General features: G+C 43.1%; 1 protein-coding gene across 1 annotated transcript; it reads left to right on the plus strand.

Moving 5' to 3' along the window:
- The first annotated feature begins 11,432 nt into the window (after positions 1 to 11,432).
- Positions 11,433 to 21,346, plus strand: LOC117508978 (extracellular calcium-sensing receptor-like). The gene is made up of 8 exons (XM_034168804.1): positions 11,433 to 11,575; positions 11,906 to 12,194; positions 12,268 to 12,354; positions 12,649 to 12,840; positions 13,077 to 13,604; positions 13,687 to 13,922; positions 14,682 to 14,794; positions 20,427 to 21,346. Exons 1-8 carry the CDS (start codon positions 11,433 to 11,435, stop codon positions 21,344 to 21,346), a joined length of 2,508 nt encoding a protein of 835 aa, XP_034024695.1.
- Positions 21,347 to 25,709: the final 4,363 nt, after the last annotated feature.

Consider the following 25,709-nt stretch of genomic DNA (forward strand, 5'->3'; position numbering starts at 1 on the left):
CAAACAACAACAAAAAAACATTTCCAAGGATTTTTCTTCATAAAACTGCTCCATAAATGAGCAGTCCTGTGACACGTTTGTTTTGTACAGATCAGTGGTTTATTTCTACACCGATCCATTTTGTACAGATCAGTGGTTTCTGCCATAGGCATATATATGAATAGACCCTGCATTGGCTGCTGTGGCACAAGAAATGCGGCCGCCATCTTTGAAGGGGCGTCCTACCAATTAGTCCTATTGTAAACAAAACAAGTCCACAAAGTCACAGAAGATACCTGCCCACTGTGCAGCCTATTTTTGTTCACATAGGCGGACTATTGGAAGCAGGGATGAGGGCATTGCTTTTCACAAGTAAGATTGAACATTATTATTGTATTTTGTGAATAGAATATTACTTACTGTACCACTAGCGAGATGCCGGACGGCTAACTATAGTTTAGTGCCGGAGGCTAACTGAGACATAACAGCTGTATTACAACTGCCAAAAGAATGCTCCTGTCGAAATAAAATAAATATTACTGGTATAACAATGATCAGCTAATTTTACACAGGTGGCAGAGACTGCATTATTCACATGTAGCTGATTATTTCACTTTAAAACAGTATAGGCTACCTCTCGTGTCTCAAACCCACCCACTTACATCCTTAAAAATCCTGACAACAGAATATCTGATTGTACAGTAGTTTGCAAAACAAGCTTACTCAGTTATCAGCAGCTTTGGTTCATTATCTGTAGATATGCATGAAAATAGGAGTTTTGTTGAAGAAAGTAGGAGGAAGTAAATAAGTAAACATTTACAGTGTTTTTTTGTAGGCTCTCCAAAATTGGCCATTTTTGTTTTGAAGGTTTCCCAAAGACAAAGATGTCCGGAGGAAATGGGAAGTAGCAGTGCACTGCAAATGATTCTTCTGTGCTGTGCAGTGAACACTTTAAGAATGATGATTTCGACAGGACAGGTCAGATTGTCTGACTGTGGGATGGTGTTATTCCATCCATCTTCAGCTTCCCGGTTTACCTCCAAAGAGTAGGTGTCGGCTTTAGTGTTAAAAATGTGCTCTCTCTCTCTCTCTCTCTCTGTCTCTCTGTATATATATATATATGTGTGTGTGTGTGTGTGTGTGTGTGTCTGTGTGTTTGTCTGTCTGTCTATCTTCATTGCATGTGAATTTGAATGATTTGTCTATAATACTAAATACATTTCCCACTTTCGGACAATGCTGAATGGGTTGTCTGAGAAATGTTGGCACTCTTACTATAAATGGTCTAAGTATTTCATTCTGGAGTGTGAGGTCTACATTTTCTTTTTTTTTTTATTTGAGTAGAAAACAAAGTAAGCATTACAGAAATGTTACTGAGTGTATATATAGTCAATTGAATTCATATCACAATTTACTTCAATATTCTGAAATGCAAAAAATTAAGCCAATGCACCCTATAGGTATATCAGAATATATTACTTTTAAGCCCACTATAAATATTAAAATTACATTCACTGAACCATGTGCCCTGCCTCATGGCTACATGCATAACGTTTGAAACAAACAACAACAAAAAACAAATCGTGAAAATCCATTTTGTATACAGCGAGTTATGATTGATTAAACGCACTGACACTTCATTGCGCCTGTCAAATAGATGACACTGAGCGGAGCAGGTGCCCCTTCCAAGATGGCTGCCCTACGGCTCGCCAGCACCAGTAGGAAGCAGCGGTCAATGCGTGGTCTACTCTTATATATGCCTATGGTTTCTGCCACTAGTCTTCCGTGTTTTGGCCCGACGCGTCGTTCCTATTGGACAATGCAAAGGTACGTCACGGCTCAGAAAGTTGGATTGGCTTGAACTTTGTCTACGTCAGCCTGCCGACAAGCGGCAATGCGCGCTCCCGTCACCATCTAAAAAGCAACGCGTCTCATTGAAAATAATGCTTTTTAGACCGTTTTTTGATGCGTCTGACGTATTCAGTGTGAAAGGCCCATTAGCTTAGTGAACAAATAAAAAACTAGCTGTCGTAGGCTAGCCCACTTACCAGAAATGCAGACAGCGCCAGGTTTATCTCCTCCACTCAGGGTGCAAACTTCATGAATCGGCCCTGAAGCAGCAGGTTGACGTTTTGGAAAAAAAAATCTAAAACCAAGGCCTGTTTTTTTTTCATTTTTTCGGGTAATAATCACCATCGATACTTCCAGCATTCTTCTTGTTTGTGTGTGGCTTTCGTGCTGATCAGCTGGTAGCCCCACCCCATCTCTCTATGAGGCAATTAAAACTCTTATCTAGCAGAGCGAGCGGGGGTGGGACATACGGTGCACTCTGCAGTGATGGATGCCTGATGGCTTTCTTTTAAAGGGAGAAAATAAAATTACAGTCAATAAGCACTTATTTTATTTACACCGTCACGTTCCCCGGGGCAATTTGAAGTGGGTAGACAGAAATTCCCGGTAATTTTAGGTGAGTAGACGGCGTCTACCTGCATTCCAAGTAGACTACACCACTGGGTCTGAGACACGCTTTGTCCCCTGTTTAAAATGGGGTACTCAGGTCAAAGCAGTTTCAGTCTTTTGTTCATAGTAATGAGTCATTTACATCATCAGGAGAGTCATCAAGGGAGCCATCAGGAGAGGCTTCCGTCCCATCATTAGGAGGGACAGCTGCCCTGTCATTAGCACAATAGGTGCTAATTAGAACTATTGTTTAGTCACTAGTCTATAGCAGTCGGCCTCTCGGTAGGAGGGGTCTGGTTAGGTTTAAAAAACTCCAGCTTTTGTTGGCTTCTGTTTATTCTTCTCTGCAAGAGTCAAAACAGAAGTCAGACTACCAGAGCAAGAATTTTAGCTGAGGAAGCTTCTGCGATTTGAAGCGACATGTCCTTGTGTCAAGCAACCCAGTCCAGTCGAAGATTCAAGCTTCTCTACTATAAATCATCAGTGAAATATTTGGGGCATGTTATTGATGGCGATGGCCTGCACAAAGACCCATCCAAGGTGAATGTGATTCTAGAGCACCAACACCACAACATGTGAGTCACCTACATGCTTATCTTGGACTTTTTAACTCATACTCATCTTCAACTGCTTTTCTGGGTTCGGGTCACGGGGGCAACAGCTCCTGCAGGGGAGCCCAGACTTCCCTTTCCCAAGCGACATTGACCACCTCTGACTGGGGAATCCCGAGGTGTTCCCAGGCCAGTGTGGATGTATAATCTCTCCACCTAGTCCTAGGTCTTCCCCAGGGTCTCCTCCCAGATGGACATGCCTGGAACACCTCTCTAAGGAGGTGTCCACAAGGCATTCTTACCAGATGCCCGAACCACATCAGCTGGCTCCTTTCAATGCGAAGTAGCAGCGACTCTACTCCGAGCTGCCCACGGATGACCGAACTTCTCACCCTGTCTCTAAGGGAGACACCAGCCACCCTCCTGAGGAAGCCCATTTCAGCCTCTTGTACCCACGATCTAGTTGTTTCAGTCATGACCCAACCCTCATGACCATAGGTGACAGTAGGACCGAAGATTCACCAATAGATTGAGAGCTTCACCTTTTGGCCCAGCTCCCTTTTCGTCACAACAGTATGGTAGAGCGATTGCAATACCGCCCCTGCTGCACCGATTCTCCCACCAATCTCATGCTCCATTGTCCCCTCATTTGTGAACAAGACCCCGAGGTACTTGAACTCCTTCACTTGGAGCAAGGCCGTATTCCCTACCCAGAGTAGGCAATTCATCAGTTTCCTGCTGAGAACCATGGCCTCAGATTTATAGGTGCTGATCCTCATCCCAGCCGCTTCACACTCGGCTGCAAACCAATCCAGTGAGTGTTGGATGTCACCGGCCGATGAAGCCAACAGGACCACATCATCTGCAAAATGCAGTGATGAAACCCTGAGAACACCAAACTGGAACCCCTCCTCCCCCTGACTATGCCTCGATATTCTGTCCATGAAGATCACAAACAGGATTGGTGACAAGGCACAGCCCTGGCAGAGACCAACCTCCACTGGAAACGAGTCCAACTTACTACCGAGCACCCGAACATAGCTCTTGCTTTGCGAGTACAGAGACTGGATGGCCCTGAGAAGGGACCCCTTCACTCCATACTCTCGCAGCACCTCTCACAGTATCTCCCGGGGTACCCAATCATACGCCTTCTCCAAGTCCACAAAATGCATCTAGACTGTGTGGGCATACTCCCAGGCAACCTCCAGGATCCTTGTGAGAGCTGGTTGGTGGAAAATTCATACAGAACCTGTCTTCAATGCTCAAACCCCTTTCACCATCTACTGTGCCATGACAAAGCCTGGAACTGGACAGAGAAATGTGGGCTAGCATTCACTCAAACAAAATAACATTGCTGGATTTGGACACTGTGACACATGTTGACCCAAAATTGCCCAGCCTCCATGTAATGCTTAGCCCCTACAGGGTAGGAGCACTTGTTTCAGGCATAATACCTGGCAGCAAGGAGCACCCAAATTGCATTTGCTTCTCGCATACTCAATAAAGCAGAAAGCAATTATGCTCAAACTGAACAAGAGGCTCTGGGAATAGTGTCTGTTGTCAGAAAGTTACACCAATACCAATTTGTAAGGAGGATTATCCTTCTAACTGATCACTGCCCACTCACGACTATCTCTGGGCCCCATACTGTTATTCCATCATTATCAGCCAGCAGGATGCAAAGAAGAGCCTTGTTGCTATCCGCTGACATGTACAACATCAAGTACCCAAAGTCAGAACTCCATGCAAACACAGATGGTCTCTCCAGGTTACCCTGACCTGCTGGACACGAGAAAGGGAAACAAACAGACCTTTTCTACCTCAGACAAGTAGAAAAGGCTCCAATCACATCTGCCCAGGTGAAATGGCACACAAGAAATGACCTGGTTTTGTCAAAACTACTGGATGTTGTTATGAAAGGAGGAAGAGGGGATTCTCCTGAGTTAAAACCTTACATCAGAAAAAACGAGTGAACTCTCTGTCCAGGCAGGATATCTTCTTTGGGGACACAGAGTGATCATTCCACCATTCTTGACAAAAAGATTGCATGCAGGTCACTGTGAAATGGTGAACATGAAGGAGCTAGCCAGGAGTTAATTTTGGTGGCCTGGATTTGACATGCAAATTGAAGAGACTGTGACAACATGCCCTACATGCAAAAAAAAAAAAAAAAAAAAAAAAGTTGCATTCCACAACCATCCCCTCGTAATCCATGGGAATGGCCAGAGGACCTGTGGCAGCGCATTCATGTTGACTTCACTGGTCCTTTTGAAAACTGGTAGCATAGTTTCTGGTAGCATAGCACAGAGGCATACAGCAAGTGAACAGAGGTGTATATCATGAGAGCTACTACTGCAGAGAAAACTATAGAGAAATGAAATGTGCTCTGATTTGTATATTTTTCTATTAACTCTATCTGCTATGACTTCATATAAATTCTTAAGTACCATTTCTTGATTATTGAATGGTGTTCACTTACTATGCTTTACAGATTGTGAATGTGAAATTTCCAGTTTAAAGAAGTTATTTTTATTGGCAGTTTTGTTTTTCCTTGTTAACATGAAAAGCTTAATGGCCATCATAATAGTGCATAACTGACAACTGGCAATCGACTCTGGAGTGGAACTCACATGGTAAATTCAAAAGATATAATAATTTGTATAATTTGAGAGAACATGGACACTTCAGGGGCCAATCAGCTTTCAGCTAAGGCCAGTGCCAGTCTTGCTCCACCACTGCATCTGCCCCTGATTCAATGTAAGAATGAAAAAACTACAAAGAACAAATAAAGACATGACCTTGATCCTTCTGGTGAAAGGTTAACTTTTGTCTCCATTGATTATGTTGATTTAACAGTAATGGCTTTGTTTGTAGATGACAACCTTTCAAGCCACGGTGATGAAGTGGCATTTTAAAGTACTACAATGTCACATTGATATCTGATTTCAATTTTCAATTCATTTTCATTTATATAGGGCCAAATCACAACAAGGTTGCCTCAAGGCACGTCACACAAGTAAGGTCTAACCTTATCAACCCCTAGAGGAACAGTGGTAAAGAAAAACTCCCTCTGAGGAAGAAACATCAAGCAGACCAGACTCAAAGGGGTGACCCTCTGCTTGGGCCATGCTACAGACATATTACAAAACAATTCACAAAACGAACATACAGGAAATGTTGCCGGTGCACAGGAGAGCTTCCGGAACAGACACCACACTCATCTCTGGATGGAGCTGCACCTCAAACAGAAAGAAAAGAAAAAAGCAGAATCAAGCATCAGTAAGACAACAAATACAGTGTAATTTGTCAGCATTAAGCAACAAGAAAAACAGAAGAAATACTAAGGTGATCGCTGGCCACTAGCCCTAAGCTTCACTAAAAGACCCAGAAATTAGATAAAGTTGAGGATGCGGCACACTCCGTTTCGTAATAAAATTAATTAAAAGAGAAAAAAGCATAGAAACATACTATGCCAGTATGTTAGCCATACAAAAGGGAAAATAAGTGTATCTTAAGTTTGGACTTGAAAATCTCTACAGAATCTGACTGTTTTATTGATTCCACAGAACAGGGGCACAATAAGAGAAAGCTCTGTGACCTGCAGACTTTTTATTCACCCTAGGGACACAAAGTAGTCCTGCACCTTGAGAACACAAAGCCGGGGCCCTGTACGTAGAGTTTAATTAGGTCAGCTAGGTAGGGAGGTGTCAGTCTGTGAACAATTTTATAGGCTCGTAGCAGAACCTTAAAATCTGATCTCACTGGGACAGGAAGCCAGTGAAGAGAGGCCAAAATGGGTATAATGTGGTCAAACTTTCTGCTTCGTATCAAAAGTCTGGCAGCAGCATTTTGAACCAATTGGAGACAACTAATGCTGGACTGCCGTAAACCAGAAAATAGAACATTGCAGTAGTCCAATCTAGAAGAGACAAACACATGAATCAGGGTCTCAGCATCAGCCATAGACAAGATAGGACGAATCTTTGCTATATTTCGCAGGTGGAAGAAAGCACTCCTTGTAATATCTCTAAATCAGATCTATCTGATGCATCCAACATTTTCATCAGTTCTTTATTTGTGATATGAGGTACTGGTGGACCTGTAGAACAAATGGTTTTAAATTCCTAGGTGTTAATCAGCCAAATCAACATCATTAACATGTATGGGTTGTGACCGTGTCAAGTATTCCGGTCAAAGTTCACAGTGACCCACATTAGTAAACAAACCCATGTTACGTGTGTGTTAAATTAAGTTAAATTGGCAAATTGCCCAAAAATATGCAGGCTAAATCACCAAGGTGTGACAGGGCCTTTAGGCTCCAGTGATTGAGTGATTGATGATGCATTGAATGACTCACGTGTCCTGATAACAGTGTCATATTTTCAAAGTAAATCATGCTGCATAAGTAAAGAGAAATTAAATAGAATATGAAGTTGTTTGCCTGTCTAATTTGGCTCAAAATATATTACTTTTCAGTGCACCCTTTTTAAAACAACAAAATAGAACTTCAGTGTGGAACGACATTCCCACATTACACAAACCCATGCACAGGTGTTTCGACAAGAGACCATTTTCCTCACCACTGAGATACTGCCAAGACAACGATGACAAGTCTAACTCTAATTGGTTGAATTTATTGTTTGCCCACAAAACTCCCCTGAATAATATAAAGAGTTAACCCAGCCCATTTGTGCTCTGTGGCCTTGCCTGTGCTCAGATTTCAGGACTTGCACTTTGTGCTACAGACTGTGCACCATAATGAGTGGTGATTTATGGAGACTCTGATAAAGTGCACTCCTTGCATCACAAAGGAACAACAGTTACTGTACTGAAGTCCCCAGCACAGGGTGTAAGTCCAAAGGACTTTAAACACAGTGTGCAAACAGTCCAAAGTCAAACACAGAGAATCAGTCAGTCAGGCAAACATTTCCATGAGGACTAATCTCAGGCAAATCAGAGATATAAGCCAAACATTAGAGTTCAGAGGGTCAATCTAGATGGCTGTGGTATTCAAACAGCTAGAAAAAGGCAGTTTCTACAGAGAGGCAATGATTCAACTTATGGTTTATTCAATCACTCCAAGCAGCTACCTAAACCTACTTCCAGGCACTTTGTATATGCTACTCTGGAACCACCCCTAAATCCGAACAGTCCAACAGTCAACCCCACTGAGGTCCTTAGTTTGGGTCTCATTAACATAAGATCACTGCCCTCAAAATCATTGTTGATTAATGATCTAATTATGGATCATCACTTAGATATGATTGGGTTATGTGAAACCTCGGTTAAACCTACAATTATCTCTCCAATGTGCTGCAGTGAGTGAGCATGCGCATGGCGTGCACATGGACAGGCTGCTCCCAAGTTGAAATGGACCATCTGATCAGAACACGCAGCAGGCAAACTCACTGTCACGTCACCCATGCGAGCTCTGTTCCACATGATGCGCTGTCCTGCGGTGTGTCGTGCACAAGACACGTGCGTGGCTGGTTGGAGACGCACCAGCAGATGTGGACATGAATGAGACTAGTGAACTGCTTCTCATTCATGTCATTTCATGACTGTATGTCTGTGACCATGGGTCATTTACAGAGGAACAGATGGATCTCATTTGTATTGCTTGCTTGATAAATGCAGTGTTTTTATATGGTGTGTGATTTTAATTTATTTTGTAATGCTTCCATGCATACATGTCAACCTATACAGATTGTCCGTAAATTATATGGATTTTTCCGAGTTTCATTGTCATACGGACGTACAAATAAAGTCTTATGGATATTCAGGGTTTGGTCTGCAGCGGCTCTGTAATCAGCTGATTCTGCAACGTGACTCCACTTTGATGCGTGAACCAAATGAAGCAATGCTTTGATCCACTAGCTCATTGGTTCTTTGATTCGCTGCTCTTCAGAAACAGCAAGTCCTCTTCTTAACTCCTTTCAAAGCCATTAAAATATCGTGAGTCACTTTTGTGTTGATTAAAATCACTAACTGGGACTCTTGCCTTGTTGTAGTCAAGTAGCGAGAATCATCCTCCATTCCATTGTCTGCTGAGACAGAGTCCGGTCGGAAATAATAACTTCAAAACGAATTTCCGCTTTAAATAAAATTGTATTACAGACACGAAACTACAATTGACTAAAACGTTTTTTTCTTCCCAAATTGAAACATCCTGCATTCTTTATGAATTAATCTGATGCTGATGTGAAGCACAGTGATCTCAAATGTATGGAAAGACATTCATGTCAATACTGTCTGAAAGGAAATGCTTCTGACAAAAACTACAGATTTAGTTTATTCCTATTTATGTCCAGAGATCAAGGATCCACCATGAAGAGTTTATTATGTCCAAAGTTTAAGGACCAGTGACCAATTTAATATTTATTTACTTTATTCAATTTATTTTTCATGATTTTATTAATGTATTTTCATTAGTGACAGACAGTTCTTGTTTCTGTAAAAAATAACTAAATTCGACACATTCAGTTCAATAAAATTCAGCTTGACGCATGAATACTAGATCGCTATTGTTTGAAATTCAACTGTGGAGGAAATACTAATGATCCTGACTTTAATGTCATTGCGGCAACTCATAATTTGTGGACAAAAATGCAGTTATGTGACACTGCTATGCGGTTGTGTGTACTGTAATAAAACTGATTTTGGTGCAATTTGGAGGTTATAAGGATTTTGTGTTGATTTTATGGATTTTCTCACTTGGTTATACAGGTGGACCCTCAAAGGGGTTGACATGTATGTCCATGTCCTTCCTGATATGAGGCAGATTTCCGCAGCTTTCAAAGAACAGCTCCGTCGCTCAGTCTCTGACTAGCAATTAAAGCTTTTGGATGGTGTGAGTTTGCGTCCAGTGGGTCGTATGTTGTTGTTTTTTCCACATAAGTGGCACGATGTGGTCCCACAAGTACCGGCTGGTGTTTTATATTTCCTCCACATAAGTGGCACGATGTGCCGCAGCTGGCACTGTGTGTTCCTGCCTGAAAGACACCGCCGCATGCATGAACTCTCGCACTGGGTTCGTGCATGCCTGCCCATCAGCACGATGTTTCATGATGTGCTATTTTCAAACTGTTTTGTGCTGTTTAGCCGTTTTTGTCCAAATGGTGTCCAAACTTCAAACTATGTGTGAAGGGGCCCCAAGACACCGTGCTGCTCAAATTAAGGATAAAATCGAATATTTTGTACAGTGGACAGCTGACAGCATTGTTTAATATGGCTCACAGAACACACTGTGTCAAACTTTGTTTTAATTTTGTACTTTTTTATATGGAACAGACAGGCAAATTAAGGTTTTTTTTTTCAGCCCTGTCAGTTTTAGTAATATGAGATTTGGTCTTTACCATAGACTCCATATATACTGGACAACATTCCACGACATCACTCAGATTTCCTTATGAACAGGTTTGAAGTTTCAATGGGGTGACTCAATATGTCTTTCAATGCATGACTGTCAAACTCCCAATTAACCTAAGAATAGGTAAACAGGGGGAGTGCCAACCCAGTCTCACTTTTTTTTTCGTGCTCCCATCAAAAAATGATTAAAATTTTCATGATGGGTTTTTTAAAGTTACTATTACTAACCCTACTCCTTTCCCAAACCCTAACCATCATCCCCCAGGACCCCCCCCCCCACCCCCCACTTCATCACTTTTAATTTTGTGCAGCCGTCACGGAATGTATTAGAATTATTATTCGAATTAACATTTGCACTTTTCGTGACAATATCATGAACCAATAGTTAATATATATTTTGTGCTGCTGAATCACAACATGCCGTGAGACTGGGTTGGTAGTACAGGAAAGGCGAGCTTGACCTAGGTAGGATGACTAACACCTATATAATATATACCAAGTAAGCTAAGGCCAATAAGCTTGATAACCTGGTATGGTTAAAGAACACATTTTTGTTGGCTAGCCATGTCTCAAATAACTTGGGTGTGTTTTAAAAACTGTGAGTGGCACAATGTCTCAATAAACATGGTGCTATCAGTGTAGCTAACATTACCTCTCTGAACCCTGCCAATTAGTGCTCACAGAGGTATTATACCAATTAAGTAATACTACATTATCACACACAGAAAAAATACTGGTGCCTTTACTTCTTACATGGATGTTAACACAAAAATGCAAAGGAAGCCATATTGTCTCATACCTCTTGCCTGCATGAATCAACCAGTGGTTGTGAACTTACTTTGGCAAATTAGGCGGTACTCACAACATCCAATCCAGCTGCACTTCCTTTAATAAGATGCAAGTCAGAGAAAGTTACATGCTTTATATAACTTATAACATTTCCTGCTTTCATTCGATTTGGAAACATCTGGCAGTATGTTTGCACTTTCTTTACTTCTTTACATTCTCCATGTACTCTCCTTTTCTTTCACACTTCTTTCTAGATTGACATCTCCAGTCCCACTTTCTGCCAACATGTGCACTCTTCAAAACAACTTTGAGCCAAGCTTCATTGCCGAAGGTGACTACGTTATTGGTGGCATCTTCCCTTTGCATTATGACCAGGAGATGCCAAAACCTGACTTCACTCACCGACCTACAGATTTCAAGTGCAGCAGGTAAGTTTGATGGAACAGCAGTGAAAATCAGAGTGTGACTGTTTGATTGATTTTATCCATTTGAAACATATCTGATATTGTGTCACAAGCCTTATAGTGTTGCTTTTAGTTATATTTTCTTGATTTTTTAGGCTGTGTTTGAGACCTGGGTTAAAGCAAAGAATTAAGCAAAGACATACAGCTCTGACAAATATTATAAAAATAAAATGAGACTTGTGGTCAATGCAGTACACTTTCTTCATTATGTCACCCTGTCAGACGGCTGTAAATTGTAATCCAGAATCATGTCTCTGCATTTTCTCAACTGTTCTTATGCTTGTGTGCCTGCAGATTTGTTACTCTGAGTTTCTGTTGGGCTCTGTCAATGAGGCTGGCAGTGGCGGAGATAAACCAGAAAAAGGACTTATTACCCAATCATACTCTTGGGTACAAAATCTTTGATTCTTGCACATATTCACTGACTGCTCAGCAGGCTACCCTGTTGATGTTGAATGGTCTGAGGACAAACCATTCTCCCATATGCAATGGCACCTCTCCAATCCTTGCTGTGATTGGAGCCTCTTTATCTTCTCTGTCCATTGTGGTGTCAAGAATCCTTCAGTTATTCAAAATTCCAATGGTAAGAATGAGTGGGTTTAAAAAAAATGTCAAGGAAGTAATTTTCAATACTTGCATGTAATCTGTTTGCACAGATCAGTTATTCGTCAACCTGTACATGTCTCAGTGACAGGAGAAATTACCCTAACTTCTTCAGAGTTGTTCCTCATGATGATTATCAGGTGAGAGAATGAATGTGTGATTTTCTCATCATATAATACCACGATAAGGACATTTCTCAAAGACTGCCTTACTGTTCTAAGAGAAAAAAATGTCACAAATCTGAACTTGAATGCTTTCAATACGCAAAATACAATACAAATGCATTTGTTTATTTGTATTCATTGACCTGACATACGTTTTAAGAGAAATACTGCAGAAAATAAGACAAATTAAGTAAAACAAACAACAACAAAAAAAATACAATTCTTCAAGTTATGTGAGGTTGTTTTTAATTTATTTTCCCCTGATCACAGGTGAAAGCTCTTGCTCAGTTGTTGATACACTTTAACTGGACTTGGGTTGGACTGCTTCGGGAAGAACATGAATATGGCCATTTCGCTCTACAAGGTTTACTGAGGGAGTTAAGGGGGACCGTAATTTGTGTGGCATTCCAAGAAACAATTCCATCTCAGTACAACCGCAGAAGGGGTCTGGAAATTATAGAGGTACACAGTCAGACATGTTGACCAAAGTTTTACAGATTAAGAGGACAATTTTATTTCAATTTAAAAACTCAGAAATTACTGATGAGAAGTTCTGTTATACATTTATACTGGGTTTTGCTTTTTCACATTTTCTGGTTTCTGTTGCAATGTTATTTTATTTATGTGTTCCTCTTTTTCTTGTTCGACGTTCCATGTCATTATTAGTTTTTTGTTTTTTGTTTTGTTTTTTCCCCAAGGTAATGCGTAACTCTGGGGCAAAAGTAGTGGTGTTATTCTCACCAGCAACGTACATGAAACCACTCTTGAGGGACTGCATGGAGCAGAATATCACTGGAATCCAGTGGGTAGCGAGCGATGCCTGGGCTATGACATCATTCTTTAGAGGGAGTGAATACTATCCCTATCTGGGGGGTACAATTGGGTTTACCATCAAGAAAGGTCACATTCCCAGAATGAGTGATTATCTGCAGACAGTTAACCCTGATACACACCCCAACAATCCTCTAGTGCAGGAGTTGTGGGAGTATATCTATGGTTGCTCTCCTTCATCTGCCTCTGGATCACTGCTTCCTCCGTGCACAGGGCAGGAGCTGCTACTGGACCAGACTTATATGGATACCTCCAGTCTGAGAACAGAATATAATGTTTATAAGTCTGTATATGCTATTGCACATTCTTTGCACAACCTTCTTCTGTGTCAGCCAGGCAGTGGGCCATTCTACAATAATTCATGTGCTCAAAGCAACAACATCCAACCCTGGCAGGTAAATTTTACCATTGTTTATGTCACATTGTCACTCCTGTTCATAATATTTGATGATATAGTTTTACGTATTTGTCTTAAAGCTCCAACACTATCTTCAGGAAGTTGCATTTAGCATGGCTGGTGAGGAGGTGAACTTTGACCCGAAGGGCGACTCTGTACCTTATTATGACATCATCAACTGGCAGAGAAGCACAGGGGGGAAAATTGAATTTGTCACTGTGGGGTTGTTTGATGGAACCAAACCTGCCGGAGAGGAACTGGTGATCCAGGAGGACAGGATAATATGGGCAGGACATCAGAGCAAGGCAAGCTGCTCACATTGTGTTTTTACCTTCATCAGATCCCACCTGTTGAAGTTCTGTAGATTGAGGTTGAGGTAAGTCAGGAGTACGTTTGGCTAAAATATGAACATCTTTGTATATCTAAGCAGTACAGAAAGCCCATTGATGAATTTATGCCTTCTGGGGCGTTTCTGTTAGCAGGAGCCCAGTGAATAACTGAAACAATAATGATTATTCCAACCCAGTGTCAAACTCAAGTCATCACATTTTGATGCAAAAGATTTATTTCCACTGGGCATTAATCTGTGATGCATTGGGTACCGGCGTTGCATTGCTGTGTGATGCATCTGGAAAACCTACCTCCTGTCCTACCCTTAACCTGAACCACAACCAAAACATAGACAAATGTTTCCTGATGATTAAAAAATGCCTCTCCCCACCCATCACTAAATGAAGCAATGAGGGTCCCTAAATTGTCACATCCTGATGGAAAGGAGCACTGAGCACATGTATAAACAGCCTGATCTCACACCAGTTTGTGATGTCATCACAAAAAGTGATTTAATCTGTTCATGATACAGTCAGAAAATGTATCATATTTTCTTGACAGTATCACAAAATTAATTTGTGATGGCATCACAAAATTTGGGGTGAGGGGTATGGAAGAAATATAGAGCAGAGCAGGACAGCATCATGTAGTAGACAGCATTTATTTTTTTTGTACAACAATGTTTATCATTAATATCTACAGACCCTAAAAACACTCTTGTATGTGTGCACAGTAGGTGTTGGTATCTGTGCAGTCCCAGCTGCCTACCAGGTTTCCGGAAGGCTGTCCGTTGTGGGGAGCCTGTTTGTTGCTATGACTGTGTACCATGTGACAGTGGCAAAATTAGCACTAAGACAGGTAATAATTATTTCAGTAACCTCAACATATTTTTATTCATTTCTTGAAAGATACATCAAAATCATTTTACTTTGTTGAATTTTTATTATAAAAATTCATGGCTTATTTCCATTTTTTATATATATATATACAAGGTCTGTCAATAAAGTAACGGTCCTTTGGATTTCATTCATATGTTTTTTACGTCAGACATGCTTGAACCCTCGTGCGCATGCGTGAGTTTTTCCACGCCTGTCGGTGACGTCATTCGCCTGTGAGCACGCCTTGGGAAGGAGTGGTCCCGCCCCCTCGTCTGATTTTCATTGTCTGGAAATGGTGGAATGAAAAGGACTTTTTTCCATCAGAATTATTTCAGAAGCTGTTAACCTGAAAACCATTTGAAAAATTTATCTGGCTTTCGGTGAAAATTTTACAGGCTTCACAGAGAATAAGGACTGTTATTACAGCTTTAAGGACCCCTTTAAGGATGCTCGGCGCGCCGCGCTCTGAAATGCGACGATGTGGCACAAGCCACTGGACCATTTCTAAACGGATGGCTCTATGGATACGAGACCGTCGTGTGCTCTTTCTCGTGTTAGAGGACAGGTTTGGACATGCCTATCTCGGTTTTCAATGCTTACCAGTCCAGTAAGTATCAGAGAAATTGTGGAGAGCTGGACATGTCCAAACCTGTCCTCTGACATGCCGAAACGGAGGTGTTCCTTTGTCTCGCTTCCAAAGCGAATTGGTCTTTACGCGCGAAGCCTCCGCGCGGCTTTCCATGACAAAATCTCTTGTTAAAAGTGAAATCTGCTGGAAAATGGCTGATATCCAGCTCTTGTGATAACCAGAGAAAGAGCACATGATGGTCTCGTATCCACAGAGCCATCCGTTTAGAAATGGTCCGGTGGCTTGTGCCGCGTCGTCGCAGCCCGGAGCGCGGCGCGCCGAGCATCCTTAAAGGGGTCTTTAAAGCTGTAATAACAGTCCTTATTCTCTGTGAAGCCCGTAAAATTTTCACCGAAAGCTAGATAAAATTTTCAAATGGTTTCCAGGTGCCAGTTTCTAACAGCTTCTGAAAAAATTCTGATGGAAAAAAGTCCTTTTCATTCCACCATTTCCAGACAATGAAAATCCGACGAGGGAGCGGGACCACTCCTTCCCAAGGCGTGCTCACAGGCGAATGACGTCACCGACAGGCATGGACAAACTCACGCATGCGCACAAGGGTTCAAGCATGTCTGACGTAAAAACATATGAATGAAATCCATATAGTTTTTGAAAAAAATAAAAAGGACCATTACTTTATTGACAGACCTCGTGTATATATATATATATATATATATATATATATATATATATATATATATATATATATATATATATATATAAGTGGTGGGCATAGATTAATTTTTTTTAATCTAGATTAATCTCACTGAAATCTTGAAATTAATCTAGATTAATCTAGATTAAAATGGCTCATTCAGAATATGCGTGCTACCTAAGTAATGACTAAAAGTAAGTCCTTGAGATCGGGTTTCTTAATACAGAGGACGCATTAGACCAGGGGCTCATCTCCTGTTTCCAAAATGCATCACTGACTGCTTGAGAAAGCTGTTCTACTTTGATACTTGCTAAAGAAAAAAACATGTTAAATAAAATGTACTTGTGTTAAATGGTTTATTCAGTTAAACATGAAAATTTGATCTGTAAGCCGACATACATTAAGTGGGGGTGATACCCTCCATATTCAGTTTAACATGAATTTATAATGTTTCTGTGTAGGCTCTCAGATTCAAGATTCAAGCTTCTCTACTGTGAATTTATAATTGTAAGCTTACATACATTAAGAGGGGTTGATAACCTGTTTATTTAGCTAAACATGAGATTTGAACTGTAAGCCTACATTTAGTAAGAGGGGTTGATAAGCTGTTTATTTAGCTAACCATGAAATTTGAACTGTAAGCCTACATTTAGTAAGAGGGCTTGATGAACTGTTTACATCAGTAGCTTTGTGTTAATCAGTCCAAGCGCTACTTTTCCTTCTTCCACCAGTCACTTAGGCAGACCAACTGTCTCTCACATGGGACAGTTGTGGCAGGTGTCCCCAAGTATTTACGGGCAATGTGGGCCATCTTACCATAGACAGCGGTGTGCTCCGACCACCACTTCAGTGGACATTGATCTAGACTGGCACTGGGCTCTACCTTATACCTCTCCATAGTATTGTCTGCTGGTGTTTCTTCATCTGATTCGGAGTCTGATTTCATCACTAGCAAGGCTGGTTTCTTTTTAGGTGGCACAGGGTTCTCCTCCCTGAGTGGCTGCACAGCAGATTCTTCTCCCATCACCAACTCGCGTAGCTTTGCCCACACTGCTTCCCTGTCTGCTTTGGCCAAGCACTTGAGGTCCTTAAACCGTGGATCTAGAGCAGTCGCCACCTTTGATGAATAAAAAATAAAAAATAAAAATGATTGATTGATGAAAATTTCACTTTCCAAATCCAACCTCCATATTTCTTCATGAGTTATTCATCTATTCATTGATTGATCTACTGGCTTAACAGTCTAATGGTCAAACAATGCAGTTATCTTCTGGTCAGTCTGCCATACCTTAAGCCACTCCAGATTTAAATTCTCCCTCCACTGACTGAGGTCCTTGGTGAAGGCAGCCTTGAATCGCACAATATAGGCCGGATCATCATCTGAGATCTTCATCTCGTGCTGGAGGTGGCACAGGGCGGGTAGAACCACAGAGCAGGATACATACTTATCCCTTTATGTGTTGGGTGCACTGTCCCTTGGGTGGCAATGAAAGTCAAGAGCATCGACGGACCAGACCCTGGTGGTGGGGCAAGCCCTGGGGTTGTGGAACATCACCTCACTGTGGGGGAAGGAGCCAAAGCTTGTGCGGGAGGTGGAGTGATACCAATTAAATCTGGTGGACATCGCCTCCATGCACAGCCTCGGCTCCGAAACCACTCTCCTTGTTAGGGGTTGTACTCATTCACCAGTTTTCATTAAAATGGATCTGGCAGTTGGAAGGGCCCCTTCACACATAACAAGATTGAGGCAGACTGGTGCATGAAGAAAGAGTCCAATGGGACTCCTGGGAAATCGGAGCCACACTCGAATGCCTCATACACCATGTGCCACAAGGCATGTTGCACTTGACCACTTTGTCATTGCTACTCATAGATGGAGAACAGATATCGTGCCATGAAGAATAGCACTTTTTCACAACATGCCACTGCCATGAACATATATCTGTGGGCTCTTTTGACATGGTGAAAAATAAAAACAGCTCACCAGCCCGCTACACCTCATGTGACATGTGACCATTCATTTGAGCGCTTTGCTGCTTCACATCATAGCTGGCCTCTGTGTTCACGTGTGTGCCAGTGAACAATGACAGGGAGCCCATTCATGTGAGGAGAGGTGGCTGTGTTGCATGTCGATCATATATTGATTGACACTGTCACATGCACTACAGTTATGCATAGGTCAGGGGACCGCAGTTGACATGAAACCACATCATGGGATGGATGACGTCCTACTGTGTGCATCGCTCCACATCGCAGCTGACCATCAGCACAAAACAAAGCTGGAGACACATATTGTCACATGTGTTCCACTCAACAATGTGCAAGGTATGGTACTGCACATGTGTGCAAATGATGACAACATGGGGAGAAATAAAAACAAACTGGATCGCCGCAACCATGTCTCAGCGAGCACAGAGATGACCATGCAGTCAAAGCTGCACTTGACTACTGTGTCATTGCTACTCAAAGCTGGAGAACACATATCACATGATGCAGAATATCATGTCACAAGACATGAAGAGGCATGTGCATCAGGGGGCTCTCCTAACATTGTAAAAAACAAAAAAAAAAAAAAACACATAGCATCTTTGGAACGTGGATACCAATACGGAAGTGGATGCTGGACATGTGGAGCTGGCTCATGTGTTTATGATATGAGCGCATGGTCATTCATGTAAAAAAAAGAAGAAAAAGTCATCACTTCCTGGTGTACATTGCATAGGAGGATCATTTTTTGTATTGTGTGAACAGGAATTAAATATTAGAGAAATTGCAGTGTTTTGTTTCTTTTTTACGAGAACAGATTCATGGCCAGTAACATGACTGTCTTACATTTAAACAGTACATTCATTGTTCATATAATATTCTGACTCTGTGCTGTCACATTTATTTTGTTCTTACACACTTTCGTTTACTTATGTCCATATGTACGAGGTCTATTAGAAAAGTATCCGACCTTATTATTTTTTTCAAAAACCATATGGATTTGAATCACGTGTGATTGCATCAGACAAGCTTGAACCCTTGAACCCTCGTGCGCATGCGTGAGTTTTTCCATGCCTGTCGGTTGCGTCATTCGCCTGTGAGCAGGCTTTGAGTGAGGAGTGGTCCACCCCCTCAGCGGATTTTCATTGTCAGGAAATGGCGGAATGATTTGGGCTTTTTTTCCATCAGAATTTTTTCAGAAACTGTTAGAGACTGGCAGCTGGAAACCATTTGAAAAATTTATCTGGCTTTCGGTGAAAATTTTACGGGCTTCACAGAGAATAAGGACTGTTACTACAGCCTTAAGGATGGCTTTAAGGACGCTCGGCGCGCCGCGCTCTGTGCCGCCATCGAGAGCAACAAACCACCGGATCATTTTTAAACGGATGGCTCTGTGGATCCGAGACCGTCGTGTGCACTTTCTCTGGTTGTCACAAGAGCTGAACATCAGCCATTTTCCGGCAGATTTCACTTTTAACAAGAGATTTTGTCATGGAAAGCCGAGCGGAGGCTTTGCGTGTCACGACCGATTTGCTGATGGAGCGAGACAAAGGAACACCTCCATTTTGGTCTCACAGAATGGCTTTGAGATGGCGTTCAGACAGCTGTTGGTGGTTTTTCCATCGAGTGATTATCCGAGAAATTGTGGATGTGCCTGGACATGCCAGAACATGTCCCGTGAGGCTTCATCACAGCGTTGCTGTGCACCATGCGGCACCGCCGCGACGTGCGAAGCCTCCGCTCCTCTTTCCATGACAAAAACTCCTGTAACAGTGGAATGTGCAGTTCATTTCCAAACTGGACGCTGTGTTTTATCCGGGACGTTGTATGACTAGCACAGGAATTGTGAAAAGACGTGGACATCAGCACTTTTTTGGCACATTAAGACAGACGTGAGGAGGAATTCCGCACGTCTTGTCTGAGGAAGGGCGAGGCCTGAAACGTCACACTTTCTTTTGGTGCTGCACTAAAGGTTTGCTCGGGAGCTCACTGGCTGTGCGGGTCTCTTTCTTTTTTGCTTTTGATGCTATCTTTTGACCCTGCACGCCAATACAGTTTGTGATGTGCGTGTCATTTCATGATTTTTTGCTCAAGTAATTTTGCAGACATTAGTCAGATTGATGTAGATGTTGGTCAGTTCTTAGGCACATTTAGTTATTGGCATCAACTCCATAATTTAATGTCTTCTTTCTTGGCCCCATACTGTACGGCCCAACCAAGTTTGATGAAAAGCAGTTTTGAGTAATCATGGTAGTTACGGTCTTGGCTGAGTTAACATTGTCATCTGTCATGTGATATCACAATCAGGTATTTATTATTAATCTTCTCTTGTTCTCTCATTAGATTCCATAGAGTGCATATCCTGCCCTCAAGACTTCTGGTCAAACAAATATGGAACAAGTTGCATTCCTAAGCAGGTGGAGTTCCTGACCTATGATTCTTTGGGTATCACGCTCACAGTCATGGCTCTGGTCGGGGCTTTCATCACTTTAAGTGTATTTGCAGTCTTTTTCTATCACAGAAATACAGCCATAGTGTGTGTAAATAACTCTAAACTCAGTTTCTTAATCCTGCTCTCACTGACTCTGTGTTTCCTGTGTTCGTTGGTGTTTATTGGAAAGCCGACAACTTGGTCCTGCATGCTGCGCCACACTGCTTTTAGCATCACATTCTCACTTTGCATTTCATGCATTCTGGGAAAAACTCTTGTGGTTTTAGCTGCATTCAGGGCCACCAGGCCAAAGGATCGCATTATGAAGTGGCTGGGGCCCAAGCAGCAGAAGGCCATTATCTTCAGCAGCACTTTAGTTCAGGTAATAATCTGTGCTGCTTGGCTCATTGATGCTCCTCCTTTTCCAATCCGAAACACACAGTATGAACAATCAAAGATCATACTGGAGTGTAGTGTGGGCTCAAATGTTGCTTTCTGGTGCATTCTAGGATATATTGGCCTCCAAGCCTGTCTGTGCTTCATACTGGCCTTTCTGGCCCGTAAGTTACCTGGAAACTTCAATGAGGCTAAATTTATCACTTTCAGCATGCTGATCTTCTGTGCTGTATGGCTGGCATTCATCCCTGCTTATATCAGCTCTCCTGGAAATTACACTGATGCAGTAGAATCTTTTGCAATTCTGACTTCCAGCTTTGGCCTGTTGTTCTGCCTGTTTGCCCCAAAGTGTTACATTATTGTACTGAAGCCACAACAAAATACTAAACAGCACCTGATGGGAAAAGACAGACATAACAACATATATATGAGGTAATTAGCATTTGTTAAATTTGATAATCTATATATTATTAAGGTGGCACAGTGGACAGCGGATAGGCCAGGGTTTGATTTTGCCAATGCCCAGTTCCTTTATGTGTGGATTTTGCTTGTTCCGCCTGTATCTGTGTGGGTTTCCTTTTACCATCACAAGCATGCTCGTTTGGTTTGTATTCCATCTACATTGTCTGAAGTTGGTCCTCAGATGCCACTCTGTGACTGCTCACTGATACAAGTGATATGATTGTATGTAACTGTTGGTAGGCCATACAACATGGTTTTAAAAGATGAATTTTTATTAAAAAGGACTCGCCAAACCAATTTCTCGAAGAGATGAGATCAACTTCATTTATCCAAAAGGAAATTATTTTGCCAGAGAACAGAAACAGTAAACACTGAACAATGCTTGTTTTTTTTTGTTTTGTTTTTTTTGCACATAACTGAATAACTTTGTTTGTTATGTACTCATGCAGCAGAAGGGGGAGTAATTATACAGCCTGATTGCAATAGGTAGGAAAGAACTCCTGTGGCATTCTGCAGTGCACCTCTGTGGTCTCAGTCTATGGCTGAAGGTGCTCTGACAGGATGTCAGTGTGGCATGCATCGGAGGTGTTGTCCAGGATGCTGAGCAGCTTCCTCAGCATCCTCCTCTCTGACACCTCCACCAAGTAAGTACTCAAGCTTAACCCCCAGGAAAGAGCCAGCTCTCCTCATGAGCTTGCTGAGTCTTTTCATGACAGCTGCCTTCAGCTTGCTGCCCCAGCACACTACAGCATAGAAGATGATGCTAGAGACCACAGACTGAACAAACATTTGCAACATATTTCTGCAGACTTTGAAAGATCTGAGCCTCTTGATGAAGTACAGTCAACACTGGTGTTGTATGGCTGGGGGGCCTGGCTGCCTTTTTGTTTCTGTCTTTTGTTTTTCCTTCCAGGTGGCTTGCATTTGGGACTGAGTGGCTGTGTTGCTGAGGTTATCAGGACCTCACCCTGATCACCTGCGGCTCGTCAGGACTCACAGCTGAGGTGCATCTATATGGATTGGAACATGGTGGCATTTAAGACTGGAGTATACAGTGTGTATTTGCCAGAGACTCGACCTTGTGACTAGATGGGTGAGATCGTCGTCTCGGGAGCCATCTCATCATCAGTGGATGCAGAGAACGTCCAGGGTTTGATGCACGGTCTGTGAAAGAGGAGGGGGTGAGGTCTCACGCTCGTCAGCACACTTCCTGAGGTACGTTAGATTTTGTGACTAACATTTATACAGTCAGTAAATGTGGTGTCCCTCACACCTTTATTATATTGAGCTGTATGTTAGTCATGTATCGGCTTCCACTGCAGTGGAGTTTTGTGAACTGGATGTTCCATGCCTGCAGGTTGGGAAGCTGATTAGTAATCAAGCCAGGAAGTGTTTGCTGTTTGTACACCTTTAAGTGTTCTCTCTGTGTGTAGAGTGTGGACTCACATAATGGTTCCTTCTTTCACAGACTGTTGTTGCGGCCACCTGGGGGGTGTCGGCGGGGTCCTTGGGTCCGAACAGCTTCTGGCTCCGGACCGTTAGCGCTGCTGGGAGCGCACCACGCCAGACCGCACTTTATTATTACTTTATTTTGTATCACTGTTATGTATTAAATTCAGTTAGCCTTTGTACCGTGCTCTGCTTATTTCATACTGGGTCCTTCAAACGCTGGTCGGTTCTCCGAGCTGCGTCCGACACATAACAGTAGTCTCTGGCCAAACATCACGGACCCAGCGGTAGCAGAGATGGTAACGCGCCGGGAAGGCGGCAGCAGATGTTCAGAAGTTATCCGGATCAGTTGCGGGTGCTCTCCGCCCGGATGGTGCGCGTTGGAGAACCCATTACCAAATACTGATTTGAGCGCTCTTGCAGCCGTGTTCCTGTGTGTGCCTTATCCGTGGGTCGTGGTGGAGTGTGACTGGCGACGGCTTCGCGTCACGCTCCGACCGGATAAGAAGTTTAAACGGGAGCTGCAAGAGTGTGTCTGTAATGGGTGCACGCGCACGGCGGAGCTCTGTGGCACGGGTCGCTGTGCTTCCCGTGTGACAGTTGTAGCCCCGTTTCCCCGGATGAAGATAACTACTGCGTCTGTTGTGTCAGCTCCGGTGTTATTTAGTTGAATCACATTTTTGGTTGTGTGTTGCTCACAGCTGCGCACAGAAAAGCAGCTTGTTTGTTTTCTCTGTCACCAAAGGGTTTTTTTTTATTTTTAGCACTCTGGCTCCCTCTGTTGGTGACTGAGTCACATTACCGTCAAGCTCTTAAGTTGGAACAGGTGTGTTCCATTTGTTTGAGCTTGACGGTATAAATCACTTGTTTGTTTTGTGTTAGTTCATTTTGTGTGGGTGTTTTTTGAGTTGGTTTTTGTGTGGGATTTTATTTTTTGTTTTTCACTATTTAGTGTCTGGGGTCGTGACCCTGCAGTTCTGCCAAAAAACAAACAAAAAAAACAAAAAACAAAAAGGGACCCGAGCAACCTTATGTCAGTCTGTTAGTCTTTCTTTTTATTTATTTTTTTTTTCAGTTTCACCTCCCAGGGTTTGATGGGACGGTCCCCTGGGGGGTCATGGGGGGGGGGGGTATTTGGGTTGTTGTTTTTTCTTTCTTTTTTTTTGTTTTTGTTTTTTGTTATGCCCTCTCTTCTCCTCTAACTCCAGCCGTGTGAGCCGTAGTGTCGGCGTTGCTGGAGTGGTGCAGTGTGGTTATGCTGGGCGTTTCCCAGGTAACCTCTGCACCTGGGGGGGGGGGGTGTTTTCCCCCCAGTTTCCGCCCTCAGGGTTTGACTGTGGTGTCCTCTGGGGGGGAAAAGGGCTGTGGGTCCATCTAGCCATAGGCGGCCGGGGCTGGGTCCGTTGGTCGTGAGGGGAGGCGTCTTCTGGGGTTGACGAGTGGTCCTCTGGGAGGCGCTGGGAGTCCTCGTGGGTGACGTTGGATCCCAGAGGGACCTCGGCTGTGGTTATTACTCCTGGAGCTGGCGGGAAGTCCTCTGGGGGGTGTTGGTCCCTGCATGTCGTTTGGGGGGGGGGGGGGGGGGGTGTTTTAGCGCTTTTATTTGTAAGCTTAAGTTTGGGGTTTTTCTTTTCTCCTCATCCCGGGGTTTGATGGGACGGTCCCCTGGGGAGGGGGGGGGGGTGGTTTGGTTGTTTGTGTTTGTCTTTTTTGTTTTGTGACTAATGACCGCACATGGTTGGATAAAGGCTGACCGCACAGGTTTAAGAACTCCTGGCCACACCTGTGCTAAGTGACGGACAGAAACAAAGGCAAGGATGCAGCCAGAGGAGAGGACATCAACCATTCTGTGGGAAGACGAATGCAGATGCGGTTTCCAGCCATGGTCCCTGGAGGGGGGTGTTTCTCCTGGGCCAGGTTTGTGTGGTCGCCGGGAGGCTTCCCGTGAGGGTGGGGTACTGTTGTATGGTTGGGGGGCCTGGCTGCCTTTTTGTTTCTGTCTTTTGTTTTTCCTTCCAGGTGGCTTGCATTTGGGACTGAGTGGCTGTGTTGCTGAGGTTATCAGGACCTCACCCTGATCACCTGCGGCTCGTCAGGACTCACAGCTGAGGTGCATCTATATGGATTGGAACATGGTGGCATTTAAGACTGGAGTATACAGTGTGTATTTGCCAGAGACTCGACCTTGTGACCAGACGGGTGAGATCGTCGTCTCGGGAGCCATCTCATCATCAGTGGATGCAGAGAACGTCCAGGGTTTGATGCACGGTCTGTGAAAGAGGAGGGGGTGAGGTCTCACGCTCGTCAGCACACTTCCTGAGGTACGTTAGATTTTGTGACTAACATTTATACAGTCAGTAAATGTGGTGTCCCTCACACCTTTATTATATTGAGCTGTATGTTAGTCATGTATCGGCTTCCACTGCAGTGGAGTTTTGTGAACTGGATGTTCCATGCCTGCAGGTTGGGAAGCTGATTAGTAATCAAACCAGGAAGTGTTTGCTGTTTGTACACCTTTAAGTGTTCTCTCTGTGTGTAGAGTGTGGACTCACATAATGGTTCCTTCTTTCACAGACTCGGTTGTTGCGGCCACCTGGGGGGTGTCGGCAGGGGTCCTTGGGTCCGAACAGCTTCTGGCTCCGGACCGTTAGCGCTGCTGGGAGCGCACCACGCCAGACCGCACTTTCTGTTATTTTTGTATCACTGTTATGTATTAAATTCAGTTAGCCTTTGTACCGTGCTCTGCTTATTTCATACTGGGTCCTTCAAACGCTGGTCGGTTCTCCGAGCTGCGTCCGACACATAACAACTGGCCTGTGTTTACAGTCCAGTCCGGTTGTTTGTTGTCTATGTGGATACCGAGGTACTTGTAGTCGTCCAAAATGTTC

Source organism: Thalassophryne amazonica, chromosome 4 (assembly GCF_902500255.1).
Source record: "Thalassophryne amazonica chromosome 4, fThaAma1.1, whole genome shotgun sequence".
In the NCBI taxonomy this organism is placed as follows: domain Eukaryota; kingdom Metazoa; phylum Chordata; class Actinopteri; order Batrachoidiformes; family Batrachoididae; genus Thalassophryne; species Thalassophryne amazonica.